Genomic DNA, 16487 nt, shown 5'->3' with positions numbered 1-16487 from the left:
TACTAATAAGGTCAGTGGTTGAGTATCTAAACAGTCATAAAATATCATCTGTAAGAAATTTCCTACAAAATGGTATGCATTATGCCTAGCTTTCCCCTTGGATAAAAAAGTTAGAAATAATTTAATAATGCCATGTCAAAAGGCCTCCAAAATCACGTAAAATGCGCCGGAAGAGAAAGGGTTAAGGTAGGATTCTTCTCTGGTTTCTGACTAGATGAAACATTCAAAGTATATTTGCTTATAAGTCTTAAATATTTAGGTGTAAAAGATTCAAAAGACCATATTTTTCTTTCCTCGTCACAATTGTACAACTTTAAATAAAAATGGTAAACTGCGCTTGAAAACTAGCAGGGACTATATTTTTGGCGGAATGGTGGCGTATGAAAATATCTTCTTTTCTGCCTCTCAAAATTATTATAGAATAATGAATTTAGTTATAATTTGTACACAATCGAAGGCTTGGAGAAATTTTCAAATGCAAGTTAAATTAATGATGAGGGACTAAACTTTCAAAATATATCAAATAAGTATGATTTTCCAAACAAACTAGAACTTTGTTAGCTTTTAAAGGCTTCCAATCAAAGTGCAGATTTGAGCCAAAAATCCATTTTAAAGTATTTTTTCTCTCTTAGTAAACGATCAAAACTTTTTGTTTTTGTATCATTTTGTACATTTATAAGACTACTTTATTATATGTGAAAATAAGAAAAAGTTAAATATAGGAAGCATATGAAAATAACTAATATATCCTAAAAAATGAAGAAAAACAGAGAAAATTCGGATTAGCCAATATCCAGTTAAGTTAAATTATTTATGTAAATTTGGTAATATCATGCTATAGACCCGATATAGTAATATGTTTTTATGCAAAAAGAACAATCTTTAAACTTTTGAAATAGAAGTAGGTATCACATGATTGGCAACAGTATTTTTTTATTCTTAATGTCAAGGGAAAAGATAATGACCTTGACCTGACCTTGCCTCTAATATAAAACGGTCAAATTTAATTTCACTGATACTATCACTTACTGATATTGTCTTCTTGATTCTGTGAAAATTTCATTAATTTTTAAATATTAGAAATATGAGAAGAATCCTACCTTAAAGGTTTTACTTTCTATTATTACTTATTCTGCTTTCACAGGATATACAACTCTGAAGCGCCTTTACGTTCCAACTTTTCAAAGATTTTGTATAGATTTTTACTGTTAAACCGTATCTTCACATATTGTTTTCATCCGAAACAGAGTCTCTGTCACTCAAATACTGCCTGTACAATTTGTACACATGTACAACTCGCTTGTGACATATTTTATTGATTCCTCTAACATTTTTAAAGGTTATTCAGGTTTTTTTCTGAGTAAAACACTAAATAGCATCGTTATCTGCTGCTCCGTGACGTCATAGTTTTTGTCGTTTTCAATAAGGAATACCTATCTTTTCAAGTTGATTTCTTTTAAACAAAACAAAATATAAAGCTATAATTTGGTATACGAATCGATGTAACAATCCTTATTTTAAAATTTTGGGCTGTTTTTGTTTTTGCACAATTTTACAGAGAATATGACTGCAGACGTTATATAGTGTATTGTGTGTAACTTACTAAAATTTGACCTGCTTCGCGATCATACTTTAGCAGTTTTTAAAATCTGTATAAGTTTTTAATAAATCGTAATATTTTGGGGAAAAAATAATACAAATCATTTAGATTTATAGAAAAAATATTTCTACCAAATTCGGATAACATATGACGTCAAAAAAGATATGTCAGTGTCCAAGAACTTTTCGATAAATAACGTCATTAGCTCGATGACATACAACATGGAAATCATATGACATTAAGCTCGACTTTCTTTCATGATTGTATGTGACGATATTTCATCACACAGTTTCTTGTGGGAAGCTGGAAAACAAGGGTTATTCGAGACACTGCATTAAAAATGAATGGGAAATAACAGTAAACTAAAGTGAAATTAAACGTTTCATTAAAACCGCTTAAATCTTGTTGAGAATCCCAAAGAAATATTAACTGAAATATGTGAAATTTATAACAATCAATGTTTGTTTTATACACAAATAAGAAGGTGGATTTCATTGAAAAAAAGAATTATATTGGAATTTAAATATGTATCGTCCATGGTGACAAGGTGCTGTTTGCGAAAATTCAACGAATTATCACTGATTATGTTTAACTGACTTTAAGACACAGCAAATTTGATTGGCATACTTTGAAGGGTCACAATTTTTTAGCAAACAAAAAACCCTTTTTAGTTTCTGTCCAAGCACTGATGATATTATTTTATATTTACATTCGCTGTGTTTTTCCAGTAAGCCAACTGTGAAATTAATTTGAAAACCATTTTCGTGTATACTCACGCGTAGAAATATACACGGAGAAACGTGCATTAACTTGACGTCACAATGAGGCTGCAGCGACGTTATTAACAAGAGGTCCATGGGCCTTATAGGTCACCTGAGCATTATTCAACAACTTTCCAGTGATTGAATTTGATCCATGTTCTAAGCCAGATGCTATAGCATTTACAATTTGGTCATAATAACTATACAATTAGCAGTTCCTTAGTTTGGTTACTTAATACCCATAGGCAGGGTAGGGGAACAAAAAATGCATTTCAACAAATCAGCAATATTCAGCAATAATGAGTAGTGCCGCTACCACACATGAACCCTGGACTCTTAGGCCTAGATCCACACATTGTACAATTTTTAGAAAGGCATTCATGCTTTTAAAAAATATTTGATTAATACAAAGGAGTACATTTCAAACAATTCATTCATTTTCAGTATATAAGTACACCCCCCCCCTATGGTACAACTGACCGTGGGGCCTTGAAATTTACAATTCCTGAAGATTAGGGCCCTTGCTCATAACTATATAGGTAGTTCATCTGCTTAAAACCTAGGCGCAAAGAAGAAAATATTCAAAGATTTAATGTTTTTTTCACTATACATATATAATCAATATAGCCCCCCCCCCTAACACCACAACCCCTGACCCTGGGGCCATAAAATTCATAATTTTGGTAGAGGCACTCTTGCTCATCATAACTATGCACTTAGTAAGTTTATTTAATACCCAGGAGCAGAGTAGAAGATTTTCAAAGAATTCATGTATTCTAACTATACAATCAATAGAGCCCCCCCCCCCTTTCTTTACCAGAACCCTTGACCCTGGGGCCATAAAATTCACAATTTTGGTAGAGGCCCTCATGCTCATCATAAATATGCACTTAGTTAGTATATTTAATACCCAGAGGGGGCAGAGAAGATTTTTAAAGAAATCATGTATTTTCACTATATATAATCAATAGAGCCCCGCCCTAACACCAGAACCCCTGACCCTGGGGTCATAAAATTCACAATTTTGGTAGATGCACTCTTGCTCATCATAACTATGCACTTAGTTGGTTTATTTGATATCTAGGAGCAGAGTAGAAGATTTTCAAAGAATTCATGTTTTTTCACTATATATTCAATAGAGCCCCCCCCCCCCCCACAGCACTAGAACCCCTGACCCCAGGGCCATGAATTTCACAATTTTGGTAAAGGACTCAATGCTGATTACAATCATGCAAACAGTTTGACTGCTTGATGTCCAGGAGTAAAGAAGAAGATTTTTAAAGATTGCATTAATTTTAGTGGTTTTGGCCCCACCCCTCAGGCCCCAGGGGGGCAGGGATCATGAAATTCACAATTTTTGTTTCCCTTCACCCATAGATGCTTTGTGCCAAATTTGGTTGAAATTGGTTTAGTGGTTGCAGAGAAGAAGCTGAAAATGTTCAAATGTTAACACAAGACGGACGACGAACGACGGACGACGACGGACGAAAACGGATAGCAATAGGTCACCTGAGTTTACTCAGGTGACCTAAAAATGCAACGATATAGGGCAACGAGAAATTCAAATACATAGCATATTTTAGTTGCTTCCAAACATGTAAAATGTAAATGAAGGATATGGAAATAACGAACAGTATTCAATCTCAACGTCCATTAAACAATATACAAAATAAGAGAGCAGAGCAAACACGGACCTCCGAAACATCAGAGGTGGGATCAGGTGCCATGGAGGAGTTAGCATCCCCTACTGACCGTTCACACCCGCCGTGTGCTCGTTGTATAAGGAATGTTTTTTCAGTTTAGTGTGAATAAATTGGTGTGTGAATCACACAGACTTGCACGTAAGCATATTTTTACATGAAGCGCTAGCGCGCTTCATGAAATATGCCTACGTGCCAAGTCTGTGTGATTCACACACCAATAACTCACACAAAACTGAAAAACATTCCTTAATTGAACAGCCTCACGTATGCATGCTTTACGATTGCGCCAAGGGTACCTCTTTTCCTGCAAAGTACTTTTAGATGAACCTAATTGTACATTTATAGCTGTAAGCGGTTATTTAATATTGATTTGTTGCATATATTGCAGTCACAGCTATAGTTCACTTGGTATTCAAAAATAAAAGCTAAGTATTTTTTTTAATTCAATATTGCACTATATAACTTAATTTTTTAAGGAAAAATATAATGCAAGATATCGTTCATTTTTAACGTTCAAAGCAATAACAGTATCCAAACATTATCGCATGCACCTTAATTTACATTTTGATAAATCATATCCATTGCCAAATAATGAATGAATAAGGCAAATCGGTGCCAATTCTGAACTCTTAAATCCGTGAAACAGTATCTATCTTTATGAACTATCAGGTAACTTGAAATTTTAAATTCGGATGTCGACATATCATGGTAATTAGTAACAATTTTATTGGGTTTAAGAAATACTAATGTACTTTGAATAAAACGAGGTTGACTTGATAATTTACTGATAATGGTTTAACTTCATGCTTCGTTTTCTTGGGTTGTTTATTTTGTTTAACTTACTATTCATTTTTAATTATCATCTGAACAATATTTTAGAGGCATTATTATTTTTCTTTCAATCACTGCTACATTTGATTCATTTATACATTTTTTTTATATTCCTGAATGATACTTTTAATTTTTTCTTTATATTGATCTGTTTACCCAGAGATTTTATGTTCATTAATAGAGTATAATTTGCTTTTGTCTAGTTGATTGAAATGCTGATTTTCTGAAGCTGATATTAATCATGTTTTGAAAAATTAAATAGAAAAGGATTTTTTTTTATTCCTCTCTAATCTAACAGCTAATAAATTGATAAATGCATTTTTGTAAGGGGCTGATAGAACACTAAAACAACTATTGAATAAAGCAATATTTCCTTGCAGTTTTCATTAAACCTGTGAAAAATTTACTATGTGTAGTTTATTTGACATTTCACACATTTTGATGAGAAATACATAACAGCGATTAAATACATCTTACACATAAAAAAAAAATATTTATATGCACCTTGAACAAGGACCACAGATGCATCAAATATCCTTTGCGAACATAATTCTGTACAAAGGGTAAAGCATTCATTACATCTTTAAGAAACCTTGCCGGAACCAATATATCCATGTACGTGGAACGTCTTGTGTATTTTGATTTTACTCGCATTACTTTTTTATTCCTTAAATAAATTGATGCATATAAATCTGATGATATTTTTTATTCTTTTTTCTCTACATTTTACATTTATTTGTAGGGAAAGGGGGAGGGGAAGGGAGTAGTAAGGGTTGGGAAATGTGAAAGCCGATATGAGAATATTAAGTATATAAACACTTGTTTAAAAAAAATAAGAGTGGTTGTGGAGAAGAAAAAAATATCCCAATTCGTAATGGACGCGGATGGACAAACAGACGTGCAGACGGAATCCCTCTTCACTAAATACCACCTTTTTCAATTTAACAAATAAGTTGACAGTAAAAGAGAATGCCTATCAACAATACAATTAAATTTCAACATTACAAAAAAATGGATGGTCAATAAAATGATGTTGTTCAAATACAATTTATGATGACTGAGGTATTTATATGAATATCTCATATTAAATTGTGTACTGACTTTGTCGTTTCTTGAGAAAGACCTTACAGAGAGTGTGGCTGGTCGGTACGAACAGCTCACTTCTCAATGGCAACTGACCTTCTATTTTAAGAGGTCCGTGTTGCCTCTATTCATACTTGTACTATTTGACTAGTTTTGTTAAAATGATCACTGTTTTAATAATAACATTTCATTTATGACTCCTACATGTAAGTATCGATGATTTACGTCTTCCGGCTTAATAGATTGAACGAGCAAAAGATGATCACATAGTTTAACAATAAAAATATTGGAGATAATTTTGTAAAAATTAAAAAAAGAATTTTCGCTCGTTTTCCATAGATTCATTTGAAGGGGATTCTCCATTACTTCATCTTGTCAAACAAGTTTTGGAAATATGGGAAATTCGCTTTCTAATATGCATATAGAGTTCTAGCATTTTATTACACTTTAACGCACTGTTTTTGACCAAAAACATGTATACGAGGGCCGTTCAAAAATTACGCGGACTTGTTGCACAGTAGAAATATTTGACGACATAATCGGGCAAAATTTCACAAATAATATAAAAGAATCTTTACTTATATGGTCTTCAAAATTTCTTATCAAAATGTTGTAAATTGGTATTAATTTTGAGTGATTTTTCAGGACATACCATTAAGTCACGGCGCAGCAAAATCTTCGACGTCACAAGCATTATAAAAAATATGTGATTGAGCTTTCATTTTCTCAACATTTTCCCTTGAGTACCTGTATAGTTTGAGTTACCTTACCTACTGAACATCAAAACACCATTTCTTGTCAATCTTAAAATCTATTTAACAACTAAAAAATATTCTTTTTTTGTTATAAAACCAAAAACTACTTATGAGATATAGTGTGATATTGGTGACTCTCAATCACGTTCTTTACAGTCCGGATAAAGTTAACTTTTCTTCTATAATCTTCTTCCGTTCTCCCGTATAGCCTTTTTACAGAGGTCTAACTGGCTAAAATTTCAATTTGTTATTTGTGGGCGACTGTCACGAGTAGCCTAGTTTACTACATATTTTATTATGCATATTTTGGAACTATGTTGCCGATATCTCGAGCATTACACATATTTGAACAAAAGTGTGGTGCGCCGTCAATTCAGGAGACGTCATTTTCACAGTCGTTTTCAAGGGAATGCTTAAAATAAAAATCACTACATTTCTGTTAGTACTTCAAATATTACGTCCCAAATCTAAATACATAATAGTAGAACAATTTAAAGGTACATTTGAGAAAATTGTTGAAAAATATCGCGAATTTTAGAAATTCAATGAGTTAAATTTTTTAATCCGCATGCTTTTACTTCAACTTTTTTGTCGTGCGCCGTACTTCTACATCAACGATATCAACATACCGATAATTTAAGTAGAATTTTTTTTAAATACAGAAATTTTGCCCAAATTTTATTGGAATCTTTAAGAAACATTTTTCTGTGAAATTTTATGACTATATGACGTCTGTAAGAGTGAATGATAGCACAGTCCGCGTAATTTTTGAACGGCCCTCGTAGTGTAATAACTATAAAAAAGAAAAAAAAATAACCTTTTAACCTTTCCAGACAACACAAATGTGAATCTATTGAGTTAAGCGTACAACGACATGCACTGCAAAAGTGTATTCTTTGTGTTGTTATTGACAAGTTGTAAGGACAGACTAAAACAAACCGGACGTGAAAAAAACTAAAAAGTTGGATTCTAACAAGCTAGTCTAGTCTAAATTTATGAATGATTACAAGCAAGAAATGGCAATAAGTACTAGAAATAAACCTCATTGATAATTATACGAGGGGCATTTGAAAAGTCCTGAGAACTGTTTAATACAATTTTAACTATTTCACGGAAGTGAATGGTTTTAATACCATTGAAAAATGTTTTAAAATTTGTATTTATTTTGACCTCACTTTTGTATTTTTAGGACGTTATGAATTGACGTCAGAGTCGATCTCGAATGACTAACATACTGGAAATTCGTTTTCTTTTTTTTTTTTTTTTTTTTGGTTAAGATGAGAACAGCTGCAAGTTGATAACAAAAGCTTTTTGGAAAAAAAAAATTTCATGAAAATTTGTTTAGCGCTAGAATAACACTAAAAAAATGGTACTGTATACCAGCAATGAAATATGTCATTTTATGGTTTGTTAATAAGTACGGTTTATGTCCAATCGTGTTATCATATGCATTCATAACTATTTTTTATTTATATGATAGTGCTGGACTTGGTTTATTATAAAGCTCTATATAGCAAAATATATACGTATAACAACAACAACATACATATACAGTATAAATTTATTTAAGTGTCCACAAATGTATCTTGAGTAGCTATTTACGGATTGCATGTACAAAAGTCTTCCTTTGAACTTGTTTCTCTGCTTAATTTTTTTTAAAATTTTGTTTCAATTTTAGCGCTCCAAAACTCAGTCTGGTTTTTTTTTTTTTTTTTTTGCCTTTTTACTAAAAAATAAATCTGAGTGTTTCTTTGACATGTATAATCTTATTTGTTTTCCGTGATTTACATTTGCGATCGTATTGAGCTAAGCCGAAGTTTTCAACCCTTAATTTCTTTTTCTTATTACTTTTATTAAGTAAAAAAATCCGCGAAATATTGCTCAATGGAAACCTCAGATAGCCCTCTTAAATGATGTACAATTACGCTTTATATATATATGACATAATTGGTGACATACAGGTAAGATACAGCATCCTTTTTTACTTGCAATTGGCATCTGATTTACAAAATAGTTATTCTAGGCCATATGCTAATATTATGTTTTATAAGAAGAGCAATCTCGGTTAGTTAAAGTTCTGTTTATGAATATATTTTCAGGACAATTTTTCAAAATATCGACTAAGTTTGAAAATGGGGATCTAGTGTGCGAATGGCCCAATACCTCTTCATACGTTGATTATTTAACAATCACTACAGACAAAGGAGTTTTGTTTGAATATAAACCAATTACAACTGACCGATACAAAGTGGAAGGTGTTTTAAAGTATAGTCTTGTTGATATCTGGGTCCGAGAACACTATTCTTTAAATTTACAACAATTTGAAGACTACAGAAAGACATACAAAGGTAAGTGGGGGTTTTTTTCTTTTTAGAATTTTTAGAATGAAGGATAGGATTATACTGAAATTACAGGATAACAATGTAGATATAGGATTCCCGATAAGATAGGATACGATTTTCAACGTGTAGGATAGCAGTGTCTCAATTCATGAAATCCATCCATTCCTTTTTGGTAGACTGAAATTCCTCCAATTTTTATAAACAATCTTTCTTGTGCCTCCTCATAAGTCTACTTTATGAATTTTGGAGCAGGTTCTTCATTGAATGTTGAGCAAATGTACATTGTTTTATTTAAATATGGTCCAGAAATTTAATTGTAATTAGTAGTTTTGAAGTACCGGTAAGAGATTCTGCCTGAAGTTTTATTGACATACCCTTAGAGCTATTAAATATGGATGGACACAGATTTGAAGTTAATATTTTCTGCATTATATCACGACTTAAATATTTTTATTGCATGCATTTCACACAAAAATATATTAAAAATTTTATTTCATCTTAAAGTTATTGAAACTGCAAGGATGTTAATCAAACCCACCCAAAAATTTGAAGTGTCACAAATTTAACTTTTTTTCTTAATACCTAGTAAAAATGACAATCTTGTTGTGTATCAATGAAAAATATAATGACTTTAATTCAGAAAAATAATTATATTCAGAGTAGAAATGTAAGAAAGCAAACCCATTTACAAGTATCATCATTCCGCGCTAAGTGTTGTGTTCAGAGTTTAGCAAATTGACCACACCCGTGAAACGTACACAGTTTTTGTAAACAGGGCACGACCTCTGTTAATGTTGATGTTTAAGATTCACCGGGTGCGCTCAATTGTTAAAGTCTGCTCACCACAACTACATGGACTGACAATATACTGTGTGATTTTCGAACATTTCCACTCTAAATTTTCTGGATTAAAGTTTTAATATTTTTCATTTATACACTACAAGATTGCCACTTTTCGAACGTATTAACAATAAAATTAAAATTTGTGTGAGTGCAAACCCATTTAAAAAATTTAACTTTTAATATTTTTGAAATGAAATTTTAGTATATTTTTGTTTGAAATGCTATTAAAATATATCAGTCGCATTATTATACACAAAATACCAACTTCAAATCTGTGTCCATGCAATTTTGAAATACACCAAAAAAAAAAAGAAATATAATGCCTTTTTTTCAAAACATGGACTCTGATTTTGTAAAGAGAAGTTTGTTTATGATGAATAAAAGAAAGAGGGCCTCTTTATAAAAACAGACACCCACAATATCTTTTTCTTAAATATAACCTTCCTTACAGCACTTATTTTTAAATGCTGGACGATAAAGAAACCATATCAAATGTATAATACATAAAGTATACTCATGCACTTCACAGCAGAGAAAGACTGGTAAATTGTTTTATTTCTACATATTGCTTTAAGGACGTTCGATCCTGATATTTTGAGCGTATTTCGCGCAGGTCCTTTATTCATAAAATTAAGCATCATTTTTAGGTTCTAACAATAAAACTGAATTCTACAATGCAAATTAAACTAAATTTAATGAAAAAACCGCGATTAAATTCCATACAAGTAGAATTAAGCTAGGGACTATATTTTGTGGCGGAAGGTTTTTTAGACGAAAATGAACAGTTTTTTCCATTTGAACTATAACAGTACTGTTAATTTTGGATGCCTATTTTTCCATGCTGGTTGCATACAAAGCTGTTTTTTGCAGTGAAATATGCTATGCTGGTTCTGAAATATCTATTAAATTATTTCTTATGAATTCTATCAACAAAGTGTGACAAATATAGTAAATATATTCTGAAAATCCAGGAAAAAATTGTGCCAACTTTAACGTAAAATTCACACTTTTTAAGTAATATCTGAAAATGTACATCACATACCCCCACTTTTGATGTTCTTTTCTAAATATTCAAGATAACTTTGACCTATTTGCTTAAAATCAGAAAAAGTTTAAGACTTTAAAATAATTTTTTTGCTCATTATATTTTCAATGCCGGAAAAATAACATTTTATTAGTGCAGAAAGGTCAAATAATTGATTATGCGAAGCAATTTGAAACTTTTTCTTAGTCACAATTTTTAAGTGTCTTTTTTTAAACAGACTGAGAGTTCATTTTGTTTCATGCTTTAATTGGATAAAAATATTGAAAGGAAAACGTCGAAGATGTAATTTTTAAATAAGACACAAATTTCAGTGGAGAAAGGTCATATTAAATGTACTGTAGCGCTAAAAGAAGCATATTAACCCCCATTTTTTGATTTGAATTTCAATTAAGCTATGTATGTAGAAACTAAAAATATACTTGGCAAAAAAAGTTTAAGACTTTAAATATCAGGATCGAACGTCGTTAACTGATTTTTATATAAATTACATTCTAAAAATATATAAAATCATCAAAATAAGCTGAAAAGAGCACATACAGTGATAAAATTCCGTTATCCCAAATGAAGTACAGTTGTGCAACTCCTCATGTGTTGTGTTTTTCTCGTTGACCCCCCCCCCCCGCCTACCTACTACACTACTACACACTACGCACGAATTTCTGTCTGTATAGAAAATATCTTGATATAAAAATATATAAAGTATACTTAAGTTTTGATTGTTACCTTTACAAAGTCTACTTTTGCTTTTGCTGTTTTTAACTCTCAGAAGCCCTTTGCAAGTAGTAGATTGTGTAAATCAGGTATATTTGGACCACTCGATCGCCGTGAATATAAGAACTGTCAAAAAGTTTTGAAGTGTTCGAGAATACTAGACGTATATGCTATAGCTGGACCAATGGCCAAGACAAAAAAAATATTGCTTTTTTATCTATTATTATTTTCCGTGGGATATGTAATCTATTTTTTTTTCGCAACAGTACAAAGTTTACTTGTAACAGTGAAAGTTGTTTATAAAAAAAAATAGGGAGGGGGGGGATTCAGCAGTATAGTAGAAAAATGCATCCATATATTTACAATCAAGAAGGATATGGAGATAACGAACAGTATTCAATCTCAACGTCCATTAAACAATATACAAAATAAGAGCAGAGCAAACACGGACCTCCGAAACATCAGAGGTGGGATCAGGTGCCAAGGAGGAGTGAGCATCTCCTGCCAACCATCAAATATCAAATAATGTAAATCCTTACAATTAGCACATAATTACTTTTCATCATAAAAATAGATGATTTTTTCAAAGTATATCACAGATTTTTTGCCAGTGCCTTTCATATGCCATATATGAATTGAACATATTTTATTGCAATATATATATACAATGGGATTGGGCACAAATTCTTAAAACTTATTTCGCCCTCTCCCTACATGAAGAGTTTATTCCATATATCTACAACTTTGTAATAACAAAACCTTTTCTATAAAAATCCTGTCTATAATCCTCTTTATTTTTTATTTACTAGCAAAAATAGATTTTTTTTACAATATTAAGTATTATCAAGTTTTCTAATTTACATATATTCCTGTTCTCATATTGGCGTCATGACATTGGAGAAAAAAGTAAATTTTTCAATAGAAATTAAAAATAATGAAATCTTGATAAACTGTGTTTATATTAATACGTTGATACATTGAATACGCCCCTTGACATGCAATTTTTGGGCTTCTTGATATATACATCTAGTATAATAAACGTTTTTGCATACTTCATAAGGGAAAAAAGAAAACAAAATTAGTAAAATTCATGTAATACTATTTTATTATTATTTTTTAACACAAAAAAATGATTGATTTCATTGATATTTGCATTTCCAATGTCTTCGTCCGAGATAAAATTACAAATTGTAAATGTACTTTATTTCTCCATCAATGTTTCGGCGCGGTTCCAAAAAAACAAAAACCACGTGCAGGGCGGAACAAACAGCAAGACAGTTGCAGGGCTTGGAGCACGTGGATTGGCAGAATCAAAGCATGTAAATATAAGGAATAACAGTCTTATTTTTCGTTTTCATGACGATAATCAATCGATTGGCTTGCGTGATAATTTTATGCATAAACGCCGAACAAATTATCACATAACACAATCAATTGATCACATCATGAAATCGAAAAATAAGACAGTTATTCCTTAATTCAATCATATTTTCTCTACATCTACGAGTGTTGTCCGTAAAATTCGTGGACAAGCTAAAAATTTAATAAAAGTTGTGTCATTGATTTATATTATTGACATATTTCTAATTCTTTAACTAAATGTGAATTGAAAAATGTGAAAATTTATTCAATTTCAAATGTTTAATTACTATGATGGGTTCATAATCAGACTTGGAATGGAGACCCGGAGCACCGCAAAATTTTAATTAAAAAATGTTTATTAAGTAATTATTGAGTTAAACGCTGACTATGTTGATAAAAGTTACATGTGCTCGTATTTAGCTTTTGACTTTGGGTAACGTCAAGAATTTTCGTTTTAGTTCTCCGGGTATGAGAGTGTGTCTTTTTGGTTTCTGATAAAATTATAACCATTTGTGCTTTGTTTCTGTTGAAATCTTGCATATTTATAAAATAATACATAAATTTAATGAAAATATTATAGTTTCATATATTTAACAATGTTAGACAGTAATTATCAATGTTGTCCACGAACTTTACGGACAGCCCTCGTATATGTATATTGTATTTGAAAAGTAAAAATCTAAAGAAAATTTCAATTGACTTTTTCCTGCACTCAGAAATCTGCCTAATCCGAACAACTTTTATGAAACCAGCAGTATTCATTTTTGCCAATTATACTGTATATTGTAGGCCTAAAAACTGGAGGGCTGTATCTCAGAAAATAGAAATGGTTCCATCGCCTTTTTTTTTCAAAGTATTGGTAACCATTTTGCAGAGTTTGTTCATGTGTAAAGACATATTGCATACATATATTTGGAATGATCTCAATCTACATATTTAGAAATATACATCAGAAGGTGTTGGTTTTTATGTTCGAAATGTAATATGTGGAGAATTCAAACTATGTTATTAATATTGTAATTTTACATGTCAAACAGTACATTTTTCACTGCCTAGAACAGTTTTTGAAAAGCCTAATTTAAATTGGTTGATTTTATATTTTAAAAATGTATTATAAGGTTGAAGAGTACAAATCTTTTAAAGATCTAACAGCAGAAAATTCGAAGTCTGCATGGTCACATTGAAAAATTATGTTGAAAATGTAATCCTCTGAAAAAAGAAACATGTTTAGAACAAATACACCTTTTTTACCTTATAAAGTGTAAAATTTGCAAAAATTGATAAGAGTGAAGTTCTAAAGTGGATAGGTGTGAACATTATTCTGTCTAGTATTTGATAAATGTATTAACATGCGATTGTATTTAAAGAACGGAATTAAAGCATTTAAAAAAAATTTTGTCACTGAGGAACTCTAGAATCTATAACAATATACATCGGATTACTTATATTTACAATCAGAATGTTTTCAACAAACAGGCTTTGCTGTTAACCAATCAATGGTTGTGCACATTTTCGAGTTTTCTGTGCATTTTCTGTCAATATGTACATCTTTTATTGAAAAGATTTATTTCTTGCTTTAGTTAAATGTAATTAGTCAGGAATGAAGGTGATTTTTTACCTCTGTATATTTGAATTGTTGATGTCTTTATCTAGAATAAAAAATGGATAATTATGAGAGATCGTTTTGAATAAAGATTACGCTGCCTCTTAATCTACAAGTATATAGGAAGTAGTAAAATTATAATGTACATGCAAGTATTATATGTTTATATATATACTTTTTTGTAGTCAATAAAGTACAATCTACGGAAGGAGAATCAAAAAACATCTCATGGACTGCTGAGTATTTTCCGAATAGTGGAGATTACAACATATTTCATGCATATATTGGTCAACCGCTGAAGATAATAAAAGTTACTGGAACAAATTATGAAATATATGGTGAAAACTTATTATACCATTCCCAACCCGGTTCTTCCAATGTTTTATTTGAAGTGAGAAATATATCAGTAAAAGATGCTGGATATTACGTGGGAAGTGAAACAAAGACTTTCTCATCAGGAAGTGGAGCTGTACTCATAGTTTCTGGTAAATCCATAAATCATGATAATCTCAAAAATGTGATGGCATGATTCTTTATATGAGTTCACGTTTAACAACTGAAAGAAAGAATTTAATGAGAAAATGCGGGAAAAATTGAAGTAAATTAAACTTAAGTTATGACAAAAAAAAATCCACGAGTTGATTGCAAGTCAATATTTGTAAACAGTCAGAATTTACCACTTATTTTCTTAAATATTAACATTTAAATAATTTATTCAGGAAAACCAGAGAAACCAAAAATAACGGGAGACCTGGAAATCAAAGACGGAAGAAATGCCACCTTGAAATGTGAAAGTAAATCTACATCTACCCCCGACTATCACAAGTTTTCACCATTATCGTATAACTGGTTTGTTAATGGCACCAAAATAGACGGAGAACAAAGTGCAAACTACACATTCAAGGTCTCAAAGGATGACAGATACAAAGGGTACAGTTGCCAGGCGAACGAAACTTTGGAATCAGAAAGAAGTGACGAAATTACAATAAACATTTTGTGTGAGTATATTGCTAAATCTTCTTCCGTACTTTTACGCATAATGTAAAACGTCAGATAATTAGATTAAAGTACAATGGAAAGGGTTTATATGAATAATATTTTAAGGTAAACATATGGATTTTAATTTACTTGTTACATGTAAGAGCCCAGTCGGATCTTACAGGATATAACGATAACTGATGAGTAATTCTTTTCTATCAGTGGTTGTCTCTGTTGGCAAAGGTTTCTCATCTTGAATTGTTCAATCTCCGGGGATGACCCTTTTAATTTGTTTTTTTTCCGGCTGAGATGCAATTTTCATATTCAAAATGTTTGATAATCAAGCCAAACTGAAGTGTCTGAATCAAGTTTGATAGGCCCTTTGAAGGTCATATATGAAAGATATATATATGGTTTTGTACTCATGCAACCCCCCCCCCCTTCTTCTGTACTTGGCCGTATCGCTCACATTTATGACTTGAAATTGAATCAAAACTAACAAATTAGCCCCTTCACAATCAATGCGATTCTACCTTTTTGCAGGGCAAATAAATAACGTTTGGCGAATGTTTTGTTAACAGATGATTATATGACCGTATACAAGACAATTGGTTTACATCATTTGGTACGGAGACACAATATTCTTAACGTTGACAATTGTTTGTGCGGTGTGCGTTTTGTATATTTTGTTCAAACATTAATCGCAAGGTACTTCTAAAGTGGAAGGACACAACATTCATCAGGTTAGTACTTAGTATATTTTAGGCATTAGTATACGTTTTAACTATCCGATAAGCACTATATCCGGTAAGGAAAGTAGCGATAAGTGGCTTGAAACCTAGCGCTTTCTTGAAATGAACGTAGTATCAC

The 16487-nt window shown here is 31.3% G+C and overlaps 1 protein-coding gene across 2 annotated transcripts in view; it reads left to right on the top strand.

The window, feature by feature from the left end:
• The window catches only part of LOC134257340 (uncharacterized), a 50416-nt gene that overhangs the window by 7998 nt on the left and 25931 nt on the right, over positions 1 to 16487 (top strand). For both annotated transcript variants that reach the window (XM_062739967.1, XM_062739966.1), the window contains exons 2-4: positions 8833 to 9081; positions 14825 to 15124; positions 15359 to 15637. In XM_062739967.1, the coding sequence (XP_062595951.1) occupies positions 8833 to 9081; positions 14825 to 15124; positions 15359 to 15637 (828 nt within the window). The remainder of the gene's footprint in view (positions 1 to 8832; positions 9082 to 14824; positions 15125 to 15358; positions 15638 to 16487) is intronic.

This window comes from Saccostrea cucullata, unplaced genomic scaffold (genome assembly GCF_032062105.1).
Source record: "Saccostrea cucullata isolate Sc308-1 unplaced genomic scaffold, CSIRO_AGI_Scuc_v1 ctg872, whole genome shotgun sequence".
In the NCBI taxonomy this organism is placed as follows: Eukaryota; Metazoa; Mollusca; class Bivalvia; order Ostreida; family Ostreidae; genus Saccostrea; species Saccostrea cuccullata.
The sequence above is the reverse complement of the archived record's forward strand: the minus strand, read 5'-3'. Positions and strand labels throughout refer to the sequence as shown.